We start from the raw sequence: 26405 nt of genomic DNA on the forward strand, positions 1-26405 counted from the left end.
CTAGTTTGGAAATGCTGACAGGAGCACAGTGTACAAACCAGAATTCTTTACTGTCATCTGGAGTATTTCCATTGTCTTTAGATTTAAGTGCCTTTCCCTCATTCCTCGTGAGCATTTCCAGGCACTGAACATTTCTGTGAAGACACAGGCAGGTCAAACGTGTGTGCCTACCCGTCATGGCCAAACACACATATTCCAGGAATATTGATAAGATACAAGGGGCAGAGGGATTCCAATAGTGCAGATTGGACTGTTTGAGTTTAGTCTGTAGCCAAGAAATCAATGGAGCAATTCAACATCTGTGTTACGTCAAGTTAGCGAAAAGCACGGTGTTACTCAGTTTGTGCCTATTTACTGTGCTTCTGCTGCCAACTGAGGTCCAAAGGTTAGCGTTAGCCTAAGCGTAAACTCTCTCCCAGGCTCTAATAAGGTAAAACAAACAGGGAGAAGGATCGCACAGACAGACTAGTACACTTAGTACACTTTTTCATATATAAGAATTACATTTACATCCATCTCTTTTCCTGAATCATAGTGTCCCGCCCGAGGCCACAGAGGGTCCACAGCAGCTGGGGCTCCATCTTTTCACTTTCAGGTAAGAGCACTGAGACAAAAGGCCATTTTAATCTACCCAAAATGTCCCAGCTTACAAGTTTCGGAAAAGATCAGCCTGCAGAATGTGCTTTAAGAAAAATCAAAGAGTAAAATTGTTAAAAAGTTTCTAATCTATGTTCTGATCTCCCACTCAAATATGTTCATAGGAGAGTGTAGGCCAAAAAAATCATCACAAGTACACCCAGGACATGAAAATATATATATTTTTATAATATATATAAAATGTCTTATTTAATCCATATGTACACTCTGCACAAGTCGTCTGGGCAATGAGTCTCTCAGAAATGAAGCGCTGCTTCACCAGGACACTCCGAAATATTCTCAAAACGGGGAAAAAATTAGAAGTCACAAAAACTGTGCAACAAAAAAAAAACCCTCCACAATAAAATGACAAAAAAGTATCCTCCGGCCGGTGATGCCTTTGATATCCGTGAGTAAAGTTTGAGAAATCTGTAGTTTTGTCTCAACCTGCTGTAGTCCAAAGATGGTTGGTCAGAGAGAGAAAGGAAAAGTCTTCTCAGTACAAGTGCTGAAGCAGAGCGGGAGCCTCTTTTCTCTCAGTAGATGACTTCGTACACGGTGGCCTTCTTGTCACCAGATCCTGTCACAATGTATTTGTCATCTGCTGAGATGTCGCAGCTCAGGACTGAGGACGACTCCTTTGACTGCAGAAGTGAACATGAAAAGCCTTCAGTTAATCATGATCTCATTGTGAGGAAGTTCTAATTTTATGATATATATATATATATGTATATATATATATACACACACATATATACATATGTATATATATATATATATATATGTGTGTGTGTGTGTGTGTATATATATATATATGTCACATATATATATATGTATATATATATGTATATATACATATGTATATATATATATATATATATATATATGTATACATATACATACATATACACACACACATACATATACATACATATACACACACACATATACATATACATACATATACACACACACATATATATATATATATATATATATATATATATATATATATATATATATATATATATATATATATATATATATATATATATATATATATATATACATATATATATATATATATACATATACATATGTATGTATGTATGCAGAAAATGTAGTATTTCTTTAATTTAAATTGTAACATAATGTTCTGTAAATTAACTCTAATTGTGTCTTTCAGTTACCTGGAATATGCTGGCACCATAAGGAGTCCTCCATGCATTCAGCAAGTTGTCCTTTCCTGTGCTCACAAACCATTTACCTGCAAACATCGAACAGACATCTTGAGCATACTACCTGCAGGTATGTGTACTTAGACACACACATACACACACCTGGTGCCCACTGTGTTCCAGACTTACAACTCACAATTACAGAACACATGTGACTGTGTAATAACCTTATCGACGGCCATTAAAAGCTGATGGGGAAAATACAATTACATCAACAATCATAAAATGCACATAATGAAGGGGACTCACACCACTTCCGCTCAGATAATTATTTAAATCACCCTCTGATTAATTACTCGACTGACTAGTTGGCTAATGATTTAATTAGTGACAGCAAGAGCTCTGAAGCAGTTCTGTGGTGGCAGAGATATCAGCCTGTGCTGTGGGGGATCTTCTGAGGAGAAATGAACACTGACATTTCTGGCAAAGAACGTGCTGCAATAGTAAAACCTAATTTGTCTCAGCCTTAAACCAGCTGGTTGGCCCAACAGGCACAAAGAGCTTAACTAAAAAAGGGAAGCAATGACAAATTTCACCAACCAACATGCTTCTGTCGTAGCAGCTTTCTCATTAATTTCTCATTAACTCGTTAAATGTATTCTTGTGCCTAAAATAAGTCTAGTGTCTTTTATCTTTGTTTAGTTGTGTACAAAGTCATGTGAAGGGACCTCGCAAGGTAAGAATTCCATTTCTCAGTGTAACCTCTGCTGTGCATTTGACAATAAACGTCGTACTCACCAGGAGTAAAGAAACAGTGAGTACTGCTAAATTGTAAGATTGTTGAAATTGTAAGTTGAAATGTCAGATTTCTGTTGGTAGGTTGTTACTCATTTACAAACACAGAGAACTTTAGGCCTTTTAGCCAGAGCAGGAGCTGTACACCCAGCCAAACACTGACTACAACTAGACTGCAAAAATCTGACCATCATCAGACAGTGTGCAAAGATGTGAGTTCTGCCTGTCAAATCTATATTCCACCACATTCAACAACAGGCCAGTGGCTGGGATTTTAGGTCAGGAGTCCAAAGTCTTGCAGCAGAACTGCAAAAACCTACAAAAATTACAGACTAGCCAACAACCAACTCCACATATTATTTTTTTTACATCTAACTGTTTAATTATGGCTTCTGTAAATTCTCTTTACATTATCATAGATGACAAAACCTCACCTCCACGGGTTAATGGGACTGTCACTATGAGCTGTACTCACGGTGTTGCAAACTCTCAATAACCATGAATAACATCACCACATCAATCATCTTTGTTACTTACCACAGTAGGCAAACTTCAGCGAGAGGACACAGCTTTCATGCAGGTGCAGCTGGTACTTGTCAGGCTTGGTGTGGTGAAGCACCTCCACATTGCTGCTCTCCATACCCACAGCTAGCCATTCTCCAGTGGGACAATAACCCAATGAGAAGATCTGCAACGAGGACACCCCAAAATCAACATTCCTCTGTGTTACACTGATTTATGAACCACGGTGTAGCTGCTCGAGCTAGAATGAACATAAACGATAAACAGATGAAAATGCATTTGTATTAGCTTCTCCTTACTTGTGAGGTAAAGTCATGTTGCTGGAGTTGTCGACCCTCCCTCAAATCCCAAGAGCGAACAGTGTTGTCCAGCCCCCCGGTCCATAGCTTGGTTCCATCGTGGGAGATGTCGATGCAGCTGGCTCCATCTGTGTGGCCCTGGAACTGCCTGCAAGACGCAGAACATCAAGTCAGGAACAGAGGAGAACACCCTCCTGTTAATGAGGTAGTCCTATGTTGGTGGTCAACTAATACACAACAAGCAGTGTATTAAAAATGCTTGTAGCAAACATCCAGTGAGTTCATTAAAGCTTTCAGTAATTTGCCGTGACACTGACCTGACGAGTGTCTGGTTGTGGAGGTCCCACACAGCGATGTTTCCATCGGAGCAGCAGGAGAAGCAGACCTTGGCATCAGGGCTGATGGCCAGTGCGTAGCAGGCTGGAGCAGAGGAAGTGAGCTCGGCCTTTATGCGGGGAGTCTGTGAGGCCAGGTCCCAGATGGTCAGCGTGCTGGCCTCACCTCCCACGATTAGGGTGCGGCCATCAGGCAACAGCTTGCAGGAGCGGATGTAATTGTCTCTGTTCTAGAGCAGAAACAAAGAAGAGTATCATCACAATCTGGACGACAAAGGTGATATATAGGGTTTTTTTCCCTACATGATGATCAAATGATTTGAAGTTAAAAACAAATTACAGTTCAATTAAGCTATAAAATGCTCAAGAATGTATTTCGGTGAATTCATAGCATATTTACTTGAACCATAGAAGGGTTTGACAAGTGAAGTTTTGCAGTTGACTCTTGTGTTATAGTAAAGATGTGGATGTCAGCTTTAACAAGAGAGGCAGGGAGGGAGAAGAGCTGCAGCTGTTGGCCAGGCTCCAAGAGAGGCAGGATCAATAGTACTGTGGAAGCTCTTGGTCGAATTAAAAGAGCACCCTGATGGCTTCATAAGACACAACTGCACTTGGGACGCACCTTAAGGGTTGTGGAGACCATATGAGTTGAACGGCATGAAGCCACAGTATCAAAATGAGAAACGGGAGGCAGTTGGGAGGAGGTAATGAGCTGGGTAATGGGAGACAGGGTTGGCCAATCAGAACATCATTACTCGGCAGGCTTTTTTCTCACCAAGGATTATTTCAGCACAGCAGTCAGACACTTTGCTGAATTATTCACATCTTTGTCTGTTGGGATCTGGAGGAAAGCTATGATAGGATGCAAAGCCAGGCTACATTTGATGCTCAAGAACACCTCTGATGAAAACCACCATCACAGAGACTTCATGAAACATGAGCACAATATCACCTCTGAAAGCGAAACAACAGATATCTCAATAACATGTAACAACAACAACTAGTTACCAGGCAGTCAAGTTGGGACACTGGGCTCTTGCTGCCTGGCTGGCTGATGTCCCAGATCTTGACACACCCCTTGCCGCCAGTGTAGACGTGACGTGTTGGGTTGCTGATGGTGACAGCACACACCACTTCCCCGTGGCTCAGTGTGTTGATCTGGCGAGCGTGACGCGGGATGCCCGGGCCAATCAGTGCATCTGGAGGGAAGGGCACGGGCTGCATCTGACCATCCGCACTTACATGAAAAGAATAAGCTCTGTAAAGGTAGAAACGATAGTCAGTTTGAGCTGAAAAGCTGATGTTAATTTACATATATTTGTAACACAAACACACAAACATACATGCAAATAAAAATACAAATACGCACGGTTTTCCTCCAGAAATGGAAGTGAGGCTAGCTGGAAGGCCTGGAGCTCTCATGTGAGGATGAGGGTCAAACCCCGCCTGCAAGAGGGAAAAAAAACAACAGGGAACAGTTAAACAACCGTTAACCTACAAAGATAAATTAGACTAAGATAATATTCAAATATCATATGCCTTGCTTTAGGGTGCCAATGCCTGGAGGAACTCTCATACCATCATTTCTAGGCAAATCCCTTGAAAGTCACAATTTGAGCTTTGCTGCATACAGAGCAGCTTTACACAAGGCTACAACATCCCACTTGCTAATGCTAATGAAAGCCTGGGAGATTTTCAAACATGGAGTTGCATTTTGTGGGGCGAGTTTTTTTTTTTTTTAAAGCCTTTAGAATGCTAACTAGCTAACATCAAAGTAAAGGAGCTGTACTTTCTCATTATGTACACACAACAAGCTGCAGCCAGCCAAGCAGAAGTATTCAGAATGGGTTACGAAAACACAGGATGAATGCTTAAGTTTCTCAAAGTGATTTTGCAAACAGACTTCATAACCTACAGCAGCAGTGGGTAATTCTTACAGGAGGGCTTGTTTTGTTAAACTGAAGAATGTGAAGTGCCAAATGAATATATGTGAAAAACGGTTGCATTATTTATTTATATGTGTGAAATGCATCCACACATGTAAAAAAAAATGTAAGTAGAAGTCGGAATAGTTACAATTGGTGAGCGTCCGTAGGCGGCAGCAGCTGCAGCACTCATCTGTGGTGAAATGAGACCTGGGTACACGCCTGGGCTCGTCAGGGATCCATTCATTTCGTGGTGCCCCATCATGGCAAACGGGGTGGCATAAGAACCCGCAATGGACAAAGGGGTACGCAGGGCTGGGGCAGCTGAAGGAAAGAAAGGGGTTTTGAGGATTTTTTGTTATGATATATTTTTCGGGAATTACCAACAATTAATGGGTTATCAAGACCAAAAACTGCTGGCTTTTACCTAATGCTTCCATGCCTGGTGGTTTCCCCATAGTGAGAGGCCGTAGTCCTGGAGTGGTGCTGGTCCCTGGTGTTGGTGCCTCATTCCTCGGCGTAGGTGTGTTGGACTTCAGGCTCGGTGTGGATGACTTGTCATTCTAAAGCAGACATACTTTTTAACCATGAAGTCCTCTTATTCAAAGTTCATTTGCACTCTCTCACACACATAAAAATGTCCTAGTGTCCATAGCAGAGTTCAAAATCCCTGCGTGACTCAAATCCACCCCTGCTGGCAAGGAAATCCAGAGTGACAATCTGAGTGGACGGCCTGAGGTAATCCAATCTAACACTGACACTTCATTACAGCCATAGTGTGTGCTAAGGGTAGGGGTATAAACCTTTGCTTAGAAGTCAAGCTTGTTAGGAATGGCTAGGCGTGCAAGATGGTGGCCCCAACATTTCTCATAATTAATCCATCTCCCTCTGCCTTCGAGTACCGAGTAAGAGAAGTGGGGGTTTAGCCTGATGACACACACTAATGAGGGGTAAAGAGAAGCTGGGTGTCATTAGAGGTGGGGGAGAGTAATGTGGATTATAAATCTATCCTAATCCTAAGTGAAATGGTTTATGTAAAACTAAAAGACTGGGGAAAAAAAAAATCGAGGAAAGATGAGTCGAGGTAAGAAAAGGCAGAGACAGCAGATCCCCCACTGCTGTGTCTCTGGGTTATTTACAGCCCCAGGCTGAGGGAGAAATGACCATTTATTGGGTAAGCCATAAAGGAGATTGAGAGGACTGAGCCATAGGGTTTGATTTCCTGAGAGTGCATCCACCCTCTGCCCCCTCAAGTCCTGCATTGCATCCAACTGCTAAGCCTGCGTATTAGTCTTTCACACAGACACCCACTTCACTTGACAAATGCCCTTTAGACTGTCGGTTCAGCCTTCATCCCCCTCCAGTGTAACCTCCTTATTTCATCTTCTCTCTAGTCTTGCAGTGTCCCTTGCACTTACATGGGCGTGGTCCTTTGCTTTGGAGGACGGCGTGCTGCCTGAGGAGGCGACGGAGGCAGGGCTGTTGGGGGCAGCATCTTTCTTCAGGACTCGTGATTTATCCAGGCCGTTTTCAGGAGGAGAGTGAGCAGGGCTGACTCGAGGGGTGGCTGGGTCCTACAGAGTTAAATGAGACAGACGGAGAGCAAGACTGAGCAAACAGACCGGAGGAAAGCCACTGGCATGTACATGTAGGTCAAACAAACTGGGGCCTCATGTGCAAACACAGATAAATATACTCGTGCATGCTTGTACTCTTTCTCACACACATGCACGCACTTTACATTCACCTGTCACACCCTTTTCTCTTTGTATTCTTTGTCTTACTTTCTGCATGAATAGCAAAAGAAATACAGCAAGTAAGCACACACTCATAGCACACAACCAATATTATGACAGACTTTTTGGCAACACTGCAAAAGGTGTTGAGGCTCTTGCAGACAAAAGAGACCTGTGTTTATTTTCTGTGCAGACGTCACACAAAAGAATGCGGCCGAGCGACTCGGTTTAACACCGGTCTTACCTCATTGGAAACATCCACCACCAAGTCATCACTTTTGTCTCCATCACTGTCCTGAAATGAAGGAGTAACAGGCTTAGCACATTGTGGTAAAATTACTGTCAGTCAATTCTGTGGTGGTGGCAGAATAAAATAACAGAAACAAAATGTTTCCAGCTAAACTTTGGTTTGCTAAAATTAAACTATAAACAAAAATGAGCTACGGTCAATGGCCTGAGAAGAGAGCTGCATTTCTTTTCCAAAACTACAAATAAAGAAACAACTAAACATACTCACATATCTGCTCATACTGTCTTTGTCGTCCACTTTGCGTTTCTTGGAGTCGAGGCCATAGTCTGAAGAGCTGCGGTGCTTTTCACTGGCTGCCCGCAGGCTGTCTGATGGCGACACTGAGTTATTCTGCCAACAACAGACAAACCACATCAATCTCTAGTTCCCTCAGAGTGTGCTATACGTTTTACTGTTAGCATCCGTATAACCAGTATATAAAGTACTAAACCACACAAGAGATATGCTTCACTTCCCAGGAACATGAAACATTACTGTGTACATCTATCTTTAATGGGCTGTACAGCTTAATATACAATATGAAGAGGAAAACTGTATATACCTCGTGCCGGTCTCTTTTGGATTGTACATCCAGACATGCTTACATGACTAATGCAGAACATGACAACACTGATTGTGGATCTAAATTCTGTTCTGATGTATGAGAAAAGGAGGCAGAAAGGATTGTGGGATAGCTAAGCCTTGCTGCGGAGACTAAAGCAATGGAGCATGGATAAAACAGACAAGGCAAATTCAAACACAAGCTGCATTCCTAAGTGTACCATACAATTCAAAACTAAATTAAAACCAGTGTCCAATCTCTTGCTATGTTATGGTCAAACACATGTTGATAACTGTGGCTTCTGTGTGTGTGTGCGTGGCAGGTCATTGACAAAACAGCAGAAAAAGACTGTCAGCAAAGTTCATGAAAATCAACCAGGTTAAAAAAGAGGAAGGAAAGAAAGAGGCCATTGAGAGAACCTGGACAAGAGAGCAATGTGAAGAGACAAAGAGGGTGTTGCCAGCAAAGAAAAGAGCCATGAAAGAGGCAGAGTGAGAAAATGAGGGGGAAAAGAGGAAGAAAGAAAAGAGAGCAAAACAGGAAAGGAACTTGGCAAGCAATGAGAGCATAGCAGTGTGGCAATGAGTTCTCCCCACTAGTGGGAATGCCCGGACAGGCTGGCACTCTCTCAGAAGCTGCAAACAGGGTTTTTGTAGTCTGGGAGCTGGTGTGGTAGGGTGGCACTGCCAAACAGGGCGAAAGGCAGGGAGGAGGGAGGAGGGAGGGGGGGGGGCGGCATTAAGACAAGCAAAGGCTGAGGCCAGCCCACGCTATCAGGGAGCTCAACAAATCCTGCCTTCATCAGAAGCAGATAGACACTGTGAAAGAGGAAGATGTCTGAAATTTTGGCTGGAAATGATGGGAAGAGAAAGAGCACCATTATAGAAAGGTAGAGGCTTGGAAACCTAATGAAAGCATAACATTTGAAAAACTAAGCCAACTGAGCCAGGAGGCAGACTATGAAAAAATACTGTGGTTGAGCAGTTTATTGTAAACAAAGTTGGCTGAAGTCGTGTCAAAAAAATGGAAATTTGCTCAGCTGTTGTTGAAAAGGAGGCCACTAAGAGTTTTAATCTAGCGTGGTGTGAGAATAATGTGACAGAAAAAAATCCTTATATACCACATTACAGTTTGTCTGTGTATCTGAGCCTAAGACCTTTCAAGGATTGCTTAGTCTCAATAACGGTGCACTTGCCTCTAACTGTAGTATCAGATGACCTGAGACAACCGACAGGAAGACTCTGTGTGTGTGTGTGTGTGTGTGTGAGAGAGAGAGAGAGAGAGAGAGAGACAGGGAGAGGAGGGTGGCAAGGAGATCAGGTAAGGTGGTATTGGCAGTCGCCCGTCACCATATGAGAAGGGGGAAGAGTTTGAGTTCCCTTCAGACATGAGTGGACCCTTTCAGGATGGCCAGTCAATAGGAACTCAATCTGGCCAAGCAGATCCAACAGAGCGTTACGCTCCAGCTAACTGAGAGCTTTAAGCCAGTCCAATAAACAAGGACTTTAACATGAGAAGGAGGAGAAAGATAGGGACAGCAAGAGACAGTGGGCTGAGGAAAAGGCAGTGGAGAGGAGTAAATGACTGAGATAAGAAGAGGACAGCAGAAAGTTAAAGTATTTGGAAAAGAAAAAAAAGAATGGTGGATAAGGAGTCAGGTATTGGACACATGCAACAGTAAATCCTTTAGAGAGGTTAGGGAAGAAGAGAAGGAGAGTCAAAGTCGCTTTTAATTGTGCTGAAATTAAAGGAGGTAGCAGACTTCTAATCCTCGTCCAGTGATTGGACTCATTTTCCACCTGGATTAGATGGCACTAGCTTATTTGGCCAGACGTCATTATTTGATTTCAGTCGGCTTAGACCCCCCTGAGTACAAAAATGTGTGTGTTCCTACACAGAGAGCATGAATTTCTATTGAACAGTGGGCTTAACTCTATGTAAAGTACACCTAATCACCAAACACAGTGAACCAGAGACCGGCAAAGTCAAGTCACACAAAGGAGACGGAGAGCTGGAGAGTCAACGTACCGTGCTCGACTCGCGTTCTTTCAGAGGAATGGCCAGAGGCGAGTGAAAAGATGAGGGGCCAGGAGAGAGAAAAGCAAAGGACAAATTAGTATCGGTGTGATCACAAAAAGCACACTCTTGAAGCAGTTTGAATTAATACCAATCACCAATTAATACCACTATCAAACCATAAGATTACTGCAACTTTGCATCAATCAGTAAGTCACCTTACAGTAACACTTTATTATCTATTCAGGATTGATAAATCAGTAATGAGGACACTGTGATAGATTATGAAGAACAAGTAATTTTATCTCTTAATGAACTATAAAGTTATGTCACAAAGCCCAATTTATTGGAAAGTGGTACACCGAATGTCTCGTTGGCCGCTAAACATGAAAACATGTTTATCCTGTACACAAGCAGTAGTACTCAAACTTCTACAAACTCTGTCTTTCCTGTTTTCTAGTGTTAGTATAAACTCTTTTCATGTCAAAATATACCATGGTTGAGGCCAAGAAAATAAAACTAAAGCCTGTATAAATATTTCCTCACACGGTAGTTCTGTACATAAACACTTACATCTAAAAGCATATGTTGACGTGTTTCTATGATAAATATATTTGGCAGGTACAATTATCCATCAGCACCAAAATGCTGGAGGCTGTGTGTGTGTGTGTGGCAGGCTGTGCTCACCTCGGTGCTCCAGGTCGTGGTGGTTCTTTTCGTCCTTTACAGGCAGGTGGGCCTGGCTGCCAAGAGCGCCGAGAGCCAGCAAGCCAGAGCCAGCGCCTGTCACAGGGGGGATGCCGGGTGGCTGCAGGCCTGAAGGGTGAGGGGGCAGCTGGACTGGGGGACCGTGGGCGGCGTGAGAGAGGTGCTGAGCCTGAAGCTGCTGCTGCTGTAAACAAAATGCAGGGAGACAGGAGACAAGACAGAGGACAAGTGTGTTGGCTGGGAAGTGATTCCATGAATGACCACATTCTACATGTGCATTAGAGCTGGCTTTGACAACATTCAGCTCAAAGCCAAATGGTTTATGAATAATAGCAGGCTGACAGGCACTGCCAAAATGCTGATCCAGCGCATTCACTGCTGGATGGAAAAACAGATTTACATAGCTGTAGAATTCAAACAAAATACAAACATGAAACAAAATTCACTATTTGCCAAAATTTTTCTGTTTTTTTAATACTTTATTTACAATACCCAGGGTTTCTAAGATCTGGATCTGCGTCACTGTACAGAGACTGTTTCACATTTCAACAATTTCAAACATTCAAGATTTGTCAGATTAATTACAAACCAAAAAAAAACATTTTCTTGAATGCACTGTGCAGACAGTATAGTGCATAGGAGGCTAGAGAGAGTTTCATTAATCATATTTGAGAAGCTGAAAAACTTATTACCAAAACTGTGGTTGATAAACAGATTCAAGGAAAGGCAGACAGGCTACAGTGGCTCAGAAAAGCTTCTATCGAAATAGGTCTGGTTGTCTTGTCAAATCAAGCTCTGCACCTATTCCAACAGTGATACACTTATCATAGATGCTTTACAAAGTCCTTATTTCTTACTGATGGTACATGACCTTTATCTGACAGCAATGTTCGACAAAACAACACGTCACCTCTGATTGTCAGACATAACACAGAATGCTTTTGCTCGCTCTCAAACCACTGTGATTCAATCATAGATGGGACAGTTAAAAAAAAAAATCAATAGGTCTACACTTGAAAACCTCAAAACCTTTCAACACACTGGAAAACCAAGCAAGCATGCCCTCCTCCAGCAAAATGCTGTTAAGCACAGACACAATGCAGAACACACACGCATCTCCCAAGAGGCCATGAATGTCTGCGAGAGAGGCAGCCAGCGAGTAGATAGACAGGAGTTAAATAGCCACTCAGGCAAGGGGGAAGCAAGTGCTTTAAAACAAGGTTAAATAACACTTAGCACATCCATCAACCTCCTCTCCAAAAAGAAAAAAAACATGATTGCTATTCTGTTTGCTAGATAGAACTTCAATAACCTCATCCGTCCATAGATACGTGGCTGGCCACATTTAAAGGTTTATTTAGCAACTGGCCATTATTCAGTCAGCTCATTATGTTGAGCTGGACCTGAAATTGTACAATGGATCTAAGCAACTAAGGGGCAGCATTGTTAATCGATATTGTGCTAGTGTGCCGAGCAGCCCATTTGTTATGAAAGAGGGGAAGCGAGCGAAAAGATAGAACGGGGCAGCCAGAGCAAAAAAAGGAGGGAGAGGCAGAATCAGAAAATAACAAGAGAATGAAAGAGAGTGAGCGAGGGATTGAGGCAGGGACGTCCCTATTGAGTGTGCCTAATGAGGAAAAGCGTGCAGGGATCATTATCAAGAAGCCTCATTAGCGAGCTATGGCTGAGGAGAGGAGAGGCGAGGGAACGGAATTGTGAGGGGAGGAAAAAGAGAAAAGAGGGGGAAAATTTCTGAAAATAAATTGCTTCCAATTCAATATTCATGGATAAAGAGATGGCTTCCTTTCACACTTATCTTTTTTCATTATGTGTAAATGCTGCAGCAGCTCAGGCAACTTCCACAGGAAACAGGCAATTAAAGTTAACTAGGCAAAGCTGACTCCCTGCAGAACAGTACTGTCAGGTGGAACAAGCATCAACAGCACCAGCACAAACCAGCTGGCAGACTGGCTTAATAAGTCTGGCAATGATCGCCACATTACCCACTTATTCTGTGCTTTACAGCAGTTCCTGGAACTCATCACATTTTCTTCAGCAACAAAGATTACACTACAACCTATTAAAAACAGAACAAAACAGCACCGGAATGGGACTAAGACACAGGGAACAAATTTTAGGTTAGTTGTCAGGACAAAGCAATAAAATTCTGTCAAGTCTGAGTCGTCTGAGCCAGGCAGACAAAGAACACGATGCCAAAATATACAAACACCCAGAATTTGCTTTGACTTCACACAGCATCATCTCCCTTTACAAAGACACACTGCACAGCAAGCAAACAATGGAAAGCATAGCTCCCTGAACACTGACCATGAAGGCAGGGTACATACTATGAGGTGGCTGCTGCTGCTGAGTCACAGGAGAGAGGAAGAAGCAAGATTCAGCCAGAAATTAACAAAACTAGGAATACATATGGGGGTTGCTGTTTTCTCCAAAACCCCAAATAAATGAAAACACCAATATCTTATTTTTAAATAAGATAAAAAACGAGTCAAAAGTCAGACATTCTAGTGTCAAAATGGGCAGACGTTATGTGTCAGTGTACTAATTCTTACTGCAATACCAGAATAACTTATGCAAAAGGAGATCACTGTCACTATGTGAACCAGAGGGACATCAAGACCTGGCAGAGTAAAAGTTTATGTTCCGCAGATTAGCATTTACATGGTACGTGATAAGCAGCACACCATCTGTAACTGACTTGTTAACCATTATCCTGCAATCTTGCGTGATGTTGAAATCAGGGAAATGAGGGTGGGAGTGTACAAATGTGGCACCTCCGACACTTGTCAAATCAATCTCAATCATATGTCACCTCTGGCCAAAATTTATGCATAACAGCAGATAACAGAGGACGGTTTCTAAGGTTTTAGTCCCACTATCAAACTTCAGCCTCCTATTTGTGTTCAATATTAGAGAAGCACAGTTAACGTTTACAAACAGCATCACAGTGTTCATTTCTGATATAATTAGTCCTTTTACATGAGCTCACACATAATTTGTTTTTTTCTCACCTTTCTGCTTTATAAAAAAGTCCTAGTGTTTAATAGGTCATTAAAAAAATATTTGAAATTATTATTGTACATATCCATTTACTTTACTCATTATTTGTGTGTGTGTCTAAACTCCAATGTCATTCCTGATCGGACTGCTTGAGTCTGTTTATCTCAGAGGCTTAAATGACAAGACACCACTGCAGCACCACCTCACACACTGTGGGAACATGGAGATTGATCACCTGTCATGTCTTCACCCCAACAATTAAAGTCTGCTTCCCCTGTGTGTGTGTGTCTGTTTCTGTGTGTGTGTGTTCAGTCTGGCCCTGCCCACCATTAATGAAGGCAGGGTCACTCCTGATGGGGACGGTCTCGCTGAGCTGAGCTGGTAGGGGGAAAAAAGGAAATGGCGAGTAATTACCTTTAAAACTGGGGGTTGTGCTCCTGCCTCATTTACCTTAATCGAATTTCGATATCCGCCTCACATTGGACCTGACCCACCCCACCACTGAGACAAGCTAACCACTGACTAACCTCTGCTACAGGGGCTAATCAAAAAGCTCAGTTATCCATCAGGGGCCAAGCTTGTTATTAAAGGGCTTATACTTTTTAAATAAAAGCAGATGGGAGACCAAATCACGAACAAGTCAATTCGTCCTGAGTGGGCATTTAAGGTTGTGGAAACAATTAAAAGGCCAAATACAAATTTGACTGCAGCGCACTCCCTGTTTCTATTAAAGTCTGGAAACTTTGAACTACGACGAAAAGAAATGCATGATTGGCAACACTTTAGGAGGTATAGTGCTGCATGCACATAATTATTCGGAAATTATTTAGGAGAAGCTGCAGTACAAAAAAAACACAACAGCCCCTGTATAGTAAAATGGCAATAAATGCTGCAAATGCACCATTGATGGCATTTACACATAATAGCCCAGTATTAACTCTATTTAATGTGGATAGTTTTAAAGGAAGTATTTACAGTTTTTAGTGTTACTTATTTATGATGTATTAAAAACATGAAGCACAACACTTGTGTCTTGTTAAATGACGTGACTCAACACTAGCAAGCTGTGCTAACCCTCAGGGAATAATGAGTAAACATACAGGATATTTTCTTGTTCTCCCTATTCTGCCAACACTGCTTGAATGCAGCCTAAATCTTTTATACACTACACCTTGTGAATGTTCAGTACCTGCTAAGTTCATACTGCTGTAATCTCTGTTGCAATCACAATGCTTGTCCTGACCTGACCACTCTAATTCCTCCTGCTATTGGGTCAGAGGTAGGGGTAAGCCTGTTGGCTGGAACCTTTTATCTAATTAAAGTGCAGCCAAAGTGAAATGTGAGAAACACCATGATCTGATCTCTGTCTGGACTGTGTTGCTATATATCAGATGTTCTTTGACTCTGCCTTAGAGGAGAAAAACCGAGCAGGGACTGCACCGCGCGTGCTGACAGGTCATGGTTAACCAACAATGTCAGAAATTACAGCAGTCGACACCTTATTGACAGCACATTGCAAACATTGTAAACTCCAAAACATAATAAACCACTGGAGACCAGGACAAGTCTGCACACATTAAAAGGACATAGCATAACCAGGCTGTGTTCAGTCTGGACATTCAAATGCCACAGACAGGAGGAAAAAAAATGATCATAGATTAATACGCTAAGCTACTTTTCACCCCAATTTTCCTCTTGAATTTATTGCCCTTTCCCAGGTTATCCTTGACATACAATACTTCAGCTGAAGTGCAGAAAGGTGAAATAAACCCACCAGCATTATGTAGTATGCTTGAATAGCCTGTATGTGTATATCAGAGTGCAGGTCATCCTCTATATGTGCAGTTTTGTCCCTGGCCTCAGGTCAAATGAAGGAAGAAGAAGGGGGTATACACACAGTGAGAGGCAGATTGGGAAGTCCACGTACCCCGATGATAGCATTCAGCTCGGTCATTGTCACCTGCTTGGCCCGCTCAACAGCCTGAGCCACCTGCTGTTGATGCTATGGGACACACAGACAGAAAATAATACATCCTGCACTGATGTTTCACGTACACAACAACACAAATTTTCACATTAGCTGAGAAAATGCTTCACGGTGCACAGAAATTACTTTAATAATACTGTGCAATAATTATACTTCTGTAGTTATCAGTGATGTGTAACTGTCAAACAGTCTCATCCATTTTGTTTGGCTATTCATTAAACAAGAGGTGAAAAACTATCAGTACCACTTTTTATGTAATAAGTGATTAAAATAATCATGCTGGGTTGACACTCACCTCTTGTGACAAGAATGGCATTATCTGAGCCAGGATTGCATTGAGGCGTTTGGCAATCTCAGTCTGCAGAAGAAGAGAAAGAAAATATTAGAAAGGCAGTTGTGCAATATAGAATGGAATATACTTTATTAATCCCTTTGGGAAGGTCCCTCTGGGAAATTTGGGTATATATTGCATGTCATGGACAACACAAGAATGGAGCAGTTACATTACCTATAAAACTATACTAATGTCTGCAGCATCCATCAGGGCAAACCATGTATTTCTTAACTAAACTAGGACCGCCTTAGAACAAATTTACTTCCCCCTTTCTCCAGCCTCCATTAGGCTCAGGCCTTATTTCATTAGGAGGCTGAAATATGCTAATACCATCTGGCTGGAGAGAGCCTAATGAGGTCCATACTTCATAATTACGGCCCATACAGAGGGGGGCAGGGCACGCCAAAGCAGACAGGTTAACTCTCTGGCCCTATCTATCAGAGGCATCTTTGGTATCGACCACAGAATATTAGCTGGCAGAGTAAGATGATACTGCAGCGCTGGACGTACATAGAGCACTTTGCAGTGCTACATTTAGACAAATGGATATGCTGCGGTGCCTGCCGACCGCACTTGAAGGTCCCAAGACATTTCACCCAAACCTATTTCCTTTTTTAAAAATCTGCACTTTCCACAGAGAGAGTGGAGGAGATGAGGACCATGAGGAGAAGAAGAAAGCAGAATAAAGCAGGGGTATGTGTGGGGGTGATGAATGGTGAAGTAAAGCCCTCTGATTTGACACTAAGGTAATGTGGTTTGACTGAACTGGGGGAGGTGAACTAATTGATTCTGAGAGATTAGGGGTGGAGGCCCAGCAGGTGTGTGTGGGTTGAAGAGGTCCTTCCCGCCATTTTATACGCTGCTGCATTCCACTCATTTTCTCCTTTAACCTTGTTTGACTGTGAAAAGGGGAGGGAGGAGAGAGGAGGGAAAAGAAAGGGGAAAGGGGGACAAGAAGTGCCAGTAGCTTTCTGCACAACCTCTGTGTCACTCTTTTCATTTTGAAGGAGGAGGCGAAAGACCTTTGCTGGCCTGTCAGGAATTATCTCACAACCCCCGTCTGACCTCAGACACACTGTGCTTTCTCCCCTCCCTCCACTTCCAAATGCTTCTTCACACCCCTTCATGCTAATCTCCCCTACTCTCCTCAGTGCTCCCTCCTTCCTCTTCCTCTATCATCTTCCCCCTCTTCTGTTGCTGGGGCAACGCTATCTGGCACGGCTGATCGTTATGTAAATTGGGCTGGGGCTCTGACCAGAACAGCCTGTAAAATCATATTAGGCGCAGCACAGAGGCAGGTCATTAAATTGAATTTTCGGCCTGTCGATCTGATCGGCACGGGAAATTAATGAGGGATAACTGGGATTGGGGAGGCAGGGAGGGGGCTGCACGGGAGGGAGGCTGATATAGAGAGTGGGGGAGAAAGGGAGGGAGCTCTTTGGAGACTCATAAACCATCATCATTAGCGGAGGCTGGATACAATGACACATGGTAGGCTAAGAGTGTTCCAGTATCACATCACTTCTCTGAAAATGGCTGCAAGGGGAGCAACATGGGGCTTGTAGAAACAGCGGTATGCTGATATACTTAGCTATTAGAACGACTACATTACAAACCCTCACTCACACCAAAAGGCATCAATTTGTTCACAGCAAATCACCACTTCAGAGCCATCATTTGAAGCCAAAAACATTCATGGAATTCAGGTGCACTCTGGCTTTTTTGTTGAATTGTGTGCTGTGCTAAAAAAGACAGGTTTCATTCTGAAAAGGCATGCTGGAGCACCAGGTGCTATAAGAGCTGAGATCACACTGAACTATATTTTTAAGTTAAATGTTCCCAAACCCAAAGCTTCCTTTAAAATCTACCCAAAGCTTAAATATGACTTTGGGACAGGAAATAAAACAATGGAACAGACTTCCTTTACATCGATTTTTGCTTTTCTTTTTGTGATCCATTTATTGCATAACTCAGCTACAATTTCAGAGAATGTGAGGACAAGCGTGAGTCACACATCAACCTGAGAAATGTACCGCTGCTATCGGCTAAATCTTATCCTTCCTTTTCAAATTCAGTCACTCCACTCTTTTCAGACAGAGTTCACACATGTTAAGGAGGGCAAATGGGTACATAGTGTATTTGCACAACTTTTTGACAGCCATTCTGAAGGGGAAAAACACTGATAGCACATCCAATGACTCGCAGTACTCATAACGACTCCCACTTTACTTTGGGCGCACTATTTTCCACAGAGCTTTTAGCGGCAGGGACAGGTACTGGAAAGAGTTTATTGTCACTTAAAGCCACTGAAAACAGAAGCCTTTGAGCCAGCAGAAGCTTTTCACTGCAGCTCCACAATTACAGGTACTCAGGGTTGTCTAGTAGCACCAGAGCTTGGAGAGGCTCTCTCTCCATTGCATCCCACTGTCAATGGTGCGTTGAAAGCCATTTGGCTGTTTGTCGCTCCAGGCATTAGCCCCCAAGTGGAGAGCAGAGTCTCTGATGAGGATTCAATTGGCGAGGAAAACAAGTGGCATATGATGGGGGGAGTAGGGAAGGCGGCATAGATGGCTGTTTGGGAATTATCTTCTGAACCAGAGCAGAGGAAGAAAGAGGTACTTAGAGGTATCTTGTTCATTACAAATGCATTAAAAATATTTCGCGTGCATGTATTATTCTATTTTGAGCTCACACACACAAAAAGAAAGTGAAGTCCTTCTGAGGGGGAACATGTGAAAAAGAGTTGTTTTCTGACAGATTAAACCGGATTTCATTAGAGCTCAATTCAGCATGTGGGCAATATTTTTTTTACTTCCCACTTATACTCATGCATACTCACAAAGTAGACAAGCAGGCACCCAACTGTTAATTGTATAACACCGTTCTACCAGCCCTTCCAGCTTGGCCATCAAAAGAAAGCATGTCTCCCAGCCCCTGGTAACCTCTTCAACCTCCCTTGAGAGACAGTGTGTGTGTTCTCGTAGTCAGTTTGTTTTGGCTTTGAGACAGATCGGCCATCATCACCTTGGCAAACAATTCCAGGAATCCTGTATAAATTATTCATTTGCACAAGCTCTCTTTCTCGCTCCTCGTTTCACCCTCTTCCTCCAGGAAACGGACTCTCCTTGATAAAGCACTTTCTCTGTTTCCCTTCATTCATTCAACAAGTGTGGAAATGGATACGTACAACTGATTCACAAAATGGCTACCTCAGGAGAAACAAAGCAGCCAAATATAACAGCAAGGAGTAGATTACTAATAGTTTAATTTTTAATTTTTTAGTTTTAAATTTTTATCTTCTATTCATGTTGCTTTCAATTTATCAAAGAGAGAATGAAATCCAAACGTAAGCAGGCGTACATGAGAGATAAACTGGGACCACAACAGAGAACAGAGGTAGTGGAAAACAAAGCAACCCCCACCACACCCACACCACAAAGTCAGCAGGGCACGTTGCTGAGGCAGCCTAATGAGCTGCGCTAATTAAAATCACTTATTGACAGCAAGCGAGGGTGATTACCTCCACCCTGCACTCTTTGCCATCATAAGAGACACTGTCAAAACAAATTACCCCCCAGCAGCCACGCAGATCCCTTTCATAGCAACCATTCAGCTCAGCAGCAGTGTAGGGGAAGATGTGTGTCTGCAGGAACTTGAATCACAGTGTGTTTGTGTGTAAAAACAACACTGGTGTTACTGTGTAAGTGATGCAAGTATTTATTTATATGCATATGTGTGTGTATGGTTGTGCCTATTCCCTTTCTTTTCAGCGCTTATAGTAGCGCTAATAACACAAAGTAAGTTGATCACATCTTTTTCACAACTTAATAAATCTTCAACACAAGCAATGTAACAGGCCTGCCTGCATTCAATAATGCAGCCCCCCCTTCGTTCGTACCAATAACAGGGACAGCTAAGGGCCGTCTGTTTAGCTCACGCTGATGTCATCACAAACACTCGTTCACCAGGGACGGGAGAAGGGAGTGAGGGGAAGGGAGGTGGCAGGAATCATGCATTATTCAGAGAGCTCCGTCGACTCCACCAGGCTTATTGATAAACAAAGGAGATGCACAGGAGAGGACAAGTCGATTAACCCATTTACCCTGAAGCCTCTCACTCCTTTTCTTCACCCCCCCCCTTTTTGCCCCCATTTTTTTGTCCACTGCCACCAACATCCACCCACAACAGCCAGCTCCACCCCTAACCCTGCATCACTTCAACCTCCTTGTTGGTGATAAGTGCCTGACAGAAAATGTGGAGGAGGTGGGCAGGTTTAGCTCCTTGATAAACAGAAAACGCACCTAGTTAGCGCATGCACACAAACACACACACACACACACCACATGCCTACAAAAAACATCTCTGCCTGATGAATTGCATAGTGTGCCGCTGTTCCAACTGGGCTACCCTCCCACTGATGCCATTAACCTTCTGGATCTGAGGGCCATGAAGCCTCCACCCCACCTCCCCATCTCTCTCTTCTTACTCCCGCTCTCATACATCATATCACACAGCTAATGACACAAGGGCCATCATTCACATCACACCGTCAGGGTGACAGGGTTAGCGGTGGTGGGGGTGGGGGGCACAGAAAGACATAGGGGCACAAAAAGGAGGTGGAAAAGGATAACTTAGAAGGCAAAGACGACTGAGGGGAAGCAGAAGGAACGTCTAAATCAGAGAAAATGGATATGTAAGTGTAGAAAGATAAGAGAGGGGCATGTGGAGATCATGTTAATCTTTTTAAGTGAACAGAATAAAACATGCTGATGTGGGTTTCACAGAGTTGAATAAAAGGCCTCAGATTACATCTTTGTGGAGTTGTTTAACAACGTGACTTGACTTTTAGATATGGGAGGTATTACATTTATGATTTTGGTGTCTACAATAGGGGTGAGATCAGCAGATCAGCAGGCACATCAAAAGTTATCAATCAGATTAACACTAAGACAACAGCATGCATACTTCTGGGTCTTGTGCACAGGCCTTATACTAAAGATCAGATGCTCAAAATACTGTACCTCCAGACATCTCACAGATTGGGCCATTATTTAATCAGCAAATCCTGAACTAAATCCCAATGTCTCGTCAACGGATAACAATCTGTATTTTTATTAATTAGATCTAACTAATCCAACTATATTAGATATTTTTTGTCTTACCCTTAAGCAAGCATAAATTAATAAGAGGTACTTTTTCCACAATCACAACATGAACCTGCTTTTAATAGTCTTCAAATGACAGAGCAAAGATCAACTGAAAGCTATCAATGAAGCCAAATGTAAAATGTGGCCACTATTTCAAAGCTGAGATGATTCTCATGTATCTGTTCCCTGCCTTTCTTCACTTCTCCATCCTACTGTGATGGCTCCTTGATTGGTATAGAAGGAAACTTCTGATATTTTGACCCTGTTCAGCTGTAGAAGTCTTTCTTCTGCAGCATGGTGCCCAGTGCTGGGTGGCAGCTGAACTAATGGGCTTTTAGCCCAAATGGCACTGGGGAGGCAGATAAAGAACAGTGCAGGCACGTATGTACGTACTCACACACACACACAGAAGGGCAAACCACACAAAAACACATCCTCTCAGACTGCCTGCCAAATACTTCACTTTAATCTTATCAAACCATCCCCATCAGGCAGTGTGCCCTTCGTGTTGTTTAGCCTGTCAGCATTTTCACTACAGGAAGCCAGTATGTGTATGCCTCCTAGAGGCATTTAAGGATGAGGGTAGAAACTAAGGTCAGGTGTGTGTGTGCGTTTATGTTCCTCAATCACAAGGGAAAAAAACAACAGTGTTTTGGCTGTACACAGACCATTTCTGATATGGCTACATACCTGTTTGTGCATCTCAATGTTGAGCCCATAGGACATCTCATAGTACTGTCAAATAAAGAAGACAAAACATTAAAATCTCATGTGTCACTGGCTTTTTATACATTTCATCAAATACATTTTTAGGAGTGTACCCCTGATAAAATTCAATATTTTTTAAATTGTGCACAACAATCCCTGATGATGTTCTAAATGTTTCTCAACTGAGGAACCAAAAAATTATTTGTGCAACTAAGCTATGAAAAACTAACTTAAGACTCATATAGCATTTTATCAGTTCTCTGACATTAAGAGATAAGTTAATATATGCAGAGCAGGGCTGATCATTAAAAATGCATAAATATTAACCACCAAAGTTAACAAATTCATGCACTTTTTTGCAGCCACAGCACAGATAACTGGCTGATCTTCCTGTTTATTTCTTGTGGGCACAAACACCATCTACAGCTTTAAAAATGAAGGAGAAATCCAGCACTATTAGTGAAAAAAAATCTGCTGTTGATTGCTAAAAGTTTGTGAGCCCACCAACAGATACAAAACTAAAGCCTGGCAGTTTGCATGCTTTGTTGAACAAATACACCGCAAACAGGTTCGATTTATTATAGCTACTCCCACTGCTTTCTGGTTCCGCACAGGGAAAATAATGTTTAACAAACGTACTGTTGCGTTTGGTTAAAGCCATTCCTGTCATGTACAAATAAGATAAGCATACACAGCCTAAGAGTGTGAGGTTGAGGTTACATCACATGTCAGATAAAGAGTGTGCTTTTTTTCCCATGCACACAAGTTTTTTTCCAGTATTAGCAAGAACCATTGAGCTTATTTGTCCTTACAGAGAAGTTTATTGTCTGTTTTATTGTCAAGGAAGCTCTTAAATAAGTGTAATATGATTTAATTTGCACCATTCTATCTGCTAAGCATTGAGCTAGACTACTGTATGTCTTAGTTGTACTGTAGTGTATTTCAAAATTTGCATTCAAAATGTTAAAAATGACAAAAAGCCAACCTTAAATTGCATGTTTGCCCGAAAGAATTCAAAATCTAAACTTGATTTTAAAAATCATAAATGACAAACACACGTCTTAAATATATGTGCTGTAAAAGTTATGTAAGTTATATATAGTCTAAGAACTTATAACAGGGTGATGAGTTCATAAACAAATATTTCCTTGACAAGTAGTCTATTATCTTCACGGTTGAAGAAAAACACACACTTCCCATATCTGAGAAAACCCCCTGGGTGTGACCCCCATGATTCACTTTGGGAGGGTTAAAAAGTTAAAAAAAAGAACACAGGAAGCCCTCTGATTCATGCACAAAGCCAGCAGACCAGTCATTAACCCCCAGTGGGTCATGATGGGTGTGTTAGGGAGGGGTGGTGGAGGGTCATAAAGAGGACCCCAGAGCAATACAGGAGGGGGGGGTCGTCACACCCCACAATCAATAGCTGGACATTTGACCCCTGGTAGAGTTTCAATTGCTCCTACAATCACCCCCACCCTGCACCGTCTTAGCCAATGAAAACACCAGCATGAGTCAACAATCTAACATGGCCTTTTGCAAAACACCACCTGTGACTGTTCACCTGGGGCAAAAGGGAGGATGCAGCATTAAATTAGATTCACAGCTTTACAATTATTGTCCTTACCATGACGTAGTGACGCTGCATCTCCGTCTTTTCATTGGCCAGTTTATCGTACTCCACTTTTAGACTTAGGAAAGAGAAGAAGAAAAGAATACATCTTTTGTAATGATAGTTAAGAACACTTGTCACATACATTCAACAACAAATACCCTAATTCTAGGGTGTATGACAAAAACAAATATTAGTCACATAGCCTAGGTATTCTGTCTGGCACATTGGTTTAGACTTGCTGCATAAAGCTAAAAGCAATAGAACAAAACACTAGCAGCTTCCTCTTCCTACTGTTTCCAGGAAGCAAATACTGTTTGCAGTAGACCCGTCATTACCTGTGGTACTGGGCCTGCAGGAACTGAAATTCATCTTTGATCCTATCACAGGACTCTGCCACTGTGAACTTGAAGCCAGGCTGCCCTGGCTGGTGAGGTGCCTGAAAAAAAAAGGTTAGAGAAAACCGCAGGTGTAAATAACATCATCACTGGTCTCATCTCTCTCTTGCCACATCTTCCTCCCTTTTTTTCTTGATAAACTGTTTTTCCCCTCCTCCTCTCTTCATGGTCTGTCTTCTCATGTCCCCTGAGCTCTGACAGGCAGAGGGGAGAGTCAGTTTCACTCAGCATGTACAGTGACAGAGGTGGATCACTTAATCCTTCTGCAAAGTAGTGCTACATAGTATATGCAGAGGGTGATGAGGGGGGGATAAAAAAGAATATACAAATACTTGTGGGATCTCAGAGCACAACTAACTCTTTGGCACAATAAAAAATGCAACTACAACAAACTGCAATGAGAATATGAGTCACTTTACAGAAGGAGGTGATGATCTACTTTACTGAGTTCAACAAAAATCTCAGATCATGTTGCCAATAAACACCATCTCTCAGCCTCTCGCCTGGCAGAGTGAAGCGCCTCAGCAGCACCGATGCAGACCATAAATAGTAAGGTGTGGATCACCAGCTCCACTCTGACGAGCTAATTAGGCTATTTTAAAGGTTTGTGCATTTGCATCAATTTACAAATAATGACCAAGCCTGCTTACTTACCGGATGCCGGCCTTGTGGGTACATGTTGAGTCCTCTACACAAGGGAATCGGTGTGTTTTCTCTCCGTAATCCCGAATGAAGGTGCGGTAAATCACCGCCACCCCCCTCCCCTATTTACGCAGGATGGCGGCGGACAAAGCCTTGTTCTCGGCTGCGAGGCGCACACTCAAGACCCCGAACCACTGGATGTATCACCTTCCCCGGCCTTTTCTTTGTACCTATACAAACAAAAAAAAGCGAAGGCATACAAGCTGAGGAGCTGGATCACATTCACAGCAGCTAAAACAACGCACATTTAAAGCTTTATTAACTCTGCTCTGCTGTCTGCTACATAGAAATTAGAATAAAGTAGGGTTTGTTCTCTGTCTGACGTTTTGATTAATATTCAAATATTCTCCACTTTGTGTCAGAAATCTAAATCTGTCGCCGGGATTTGCACTACAGTGAGAAAACCTGTGTTTGATCCCGGCGTATCAAATAAATCCCAAAGTTTACACTTGTGAGATCACACCCGCAAACGATGCGATGCTTCGCTTTTCTTGTAAACCTAACGAGTTGTCTTCCATAAAGGTGGAAAAAAAAGAACACACGCAACGGTTGTTTTTGGTGGTCCGGGAAGATCAGAAAACAAGGAGCTGCTGCTGCTGCTGCTTTCAAAGTCGGCTGCCATAAAGCCACACCACCACCACCACCTCCTCCACCTTCAACAACACCACCCGTCTTGTCAGCGGCTCTCTTCATGTAGCCCTTTTTACCTTTGTCTCGATTGATTCCTGCCCTCCTCTGCACAGGTAAAAAAAATAGTATCCACACACACGGCGTAATATCCTTGTAGCTGCCGTGATAAAAGCAGAAATTGTACGTCGTCGTTTCTATTTTTCGTGCACTTCTTCTTCTTCGGCCCCCCCTGAGAGTCCTTTAAAAACCTCCGGTGATCCCGAGGCGGCGGCGAGCGTCGCTCTCGTCCGGTCGGACGTTAGAAACCCCTCGACTGGTAACGAGTTGTTGACCGCAGACAACTTCAAAGAAAGCCTGTGTTAGATCCAGTAGCAGTACATGAATCTTCCAGTAAGTCCATAGATTATTATTTGGCGACTAAACCGGTTATTTTTGTTAAAAAAAATATCGGCCGTTGTGAAATACACCGCCAGCCTGCCGTTGGGTACCCAGTTCCTCCGCCGCGCGCTGTACCACACACAGACTGTGCACTGACACGAGGACCCGACTGCCGAGAGAGGGGCCCGCGCTGACCAATCAGCATCTCCGGCGGAGTTAGACACTCTGAGCCAATCACAGCGCAGTACCCCCACGTGGGGGTGTTCAGGAGCCCAGCGTTCTGATTAGTCCGCCCGTAAGTGACATCACATGTTCGCCATTTTGGATTTGAAGTGACATTCAGCGCGTTCAACAACTTGTTCAAAACAAAGGCAATAATTTATATATCCGTGAATTTTACATTGTTGTAGAGTGGATGCCGGTAACTTTTTATCTTTTAAACTCTGTCCACACACACACACTCACATACATATTGCAAGTGTAAACG

General features: G+C 42.7%; 1 protein-coding gene and 1 long non-coding RNA gene across 14 annotated transcripts; one reads left to right on the forward strand and one right to left on the reverse strand.

Moving 5' to 3' along the window:
* The first annotated feature begins 458 nt into the window (after window positions 1–458).
* On the forward strand, window positions 459–7216 carry LOC114433926 (uncharacterized). Of its 2 annotated transcripts, XR_003670422.1 has the most exons (5): window positions 459–595; window positions 1823–1944; window positions 6151–6234; window positions 6337–6428; window positions 7085–7216. It is a non-coding gene; the product is annotated as an uncharacterized LOC114433926 (long non-coding RNA). The 2 variants fall into 2 exon arrangements; XR_003670423.1 differs by lacking the exons at window positions 6151–6234; window positions 6337–6428; window positions 7085–7216 and adding an exon at window positions 2517–3149.
* tle3b (TLE family member 3, transcriptional corepressor b) lies at window positions 484–26071 on the reverse strand. Of its 12 annotated transcripts, none has more exons than XM_028402731.1 (22): window positions 25618–26071; window positions 24863–25080; window positions 24149–24249; window positions 23826–23889; window positions 22181–22225; window positions 16305–16367; window positions 15950–16024; window positions 13330–13368; window positions 10981–11185; window positions 10306–10364; window positions 7944–8066; window positions 7671–7721; window positions 7109–7264; window positions 6118–6253; window positions 5842–6014; window positions 5135–5211; window positions 4774–5023; window positions 3748–3995; window positions 3431–3578; window positions 3147–3297; window positions 1827–1903; window positions 484–1280 (listed from the first exon to the last, which is right to left on the reverse strand). In XM_028402731.1, the coding sequence occupies exons 2-22, from the start codon at window positions 24884–24886 to the stop codon at window positions 1173–1175; spliced, it is 2373 nt and encodes a 790-aa protein (XP_028258532.1). In that variant the 5' UTR covers window positions 24887–25080; window positions 25618–26071; the 3' UTR covers window positions 484–1172. The 12 variants fall into 12 exon arrangements, with proteins under 12 accessions (XP_028258532.1, XP_028258529.1, XP_028258534.1 ...); XM_028402728.1 differs by lacking the exon at window positions 13330–13368 and adding an exon at window positions 14350–14400; XM_028402733.1 differs by having other exon boundaries at window positions 10306–10322; window positions 15920–16024.
* Between the last annotated feature and the right edge of the window lie 334 nt (window positions 26072–26405).

The sequence above is a fragment of the Parambassis ranga genome, chromosome 3 (genome assembly GCF_900634625.1).
Source record: "Parambassis ranga chromosome 3, fParRan2.1, whole genome shotgun sequence".
Classification (NCBI taxonomy): domain Eukaryota; kingdom Metazoa; phylum Chordata; class Actinopteri; family Ambassidae; genus Parambassis; species Parambassis ranga.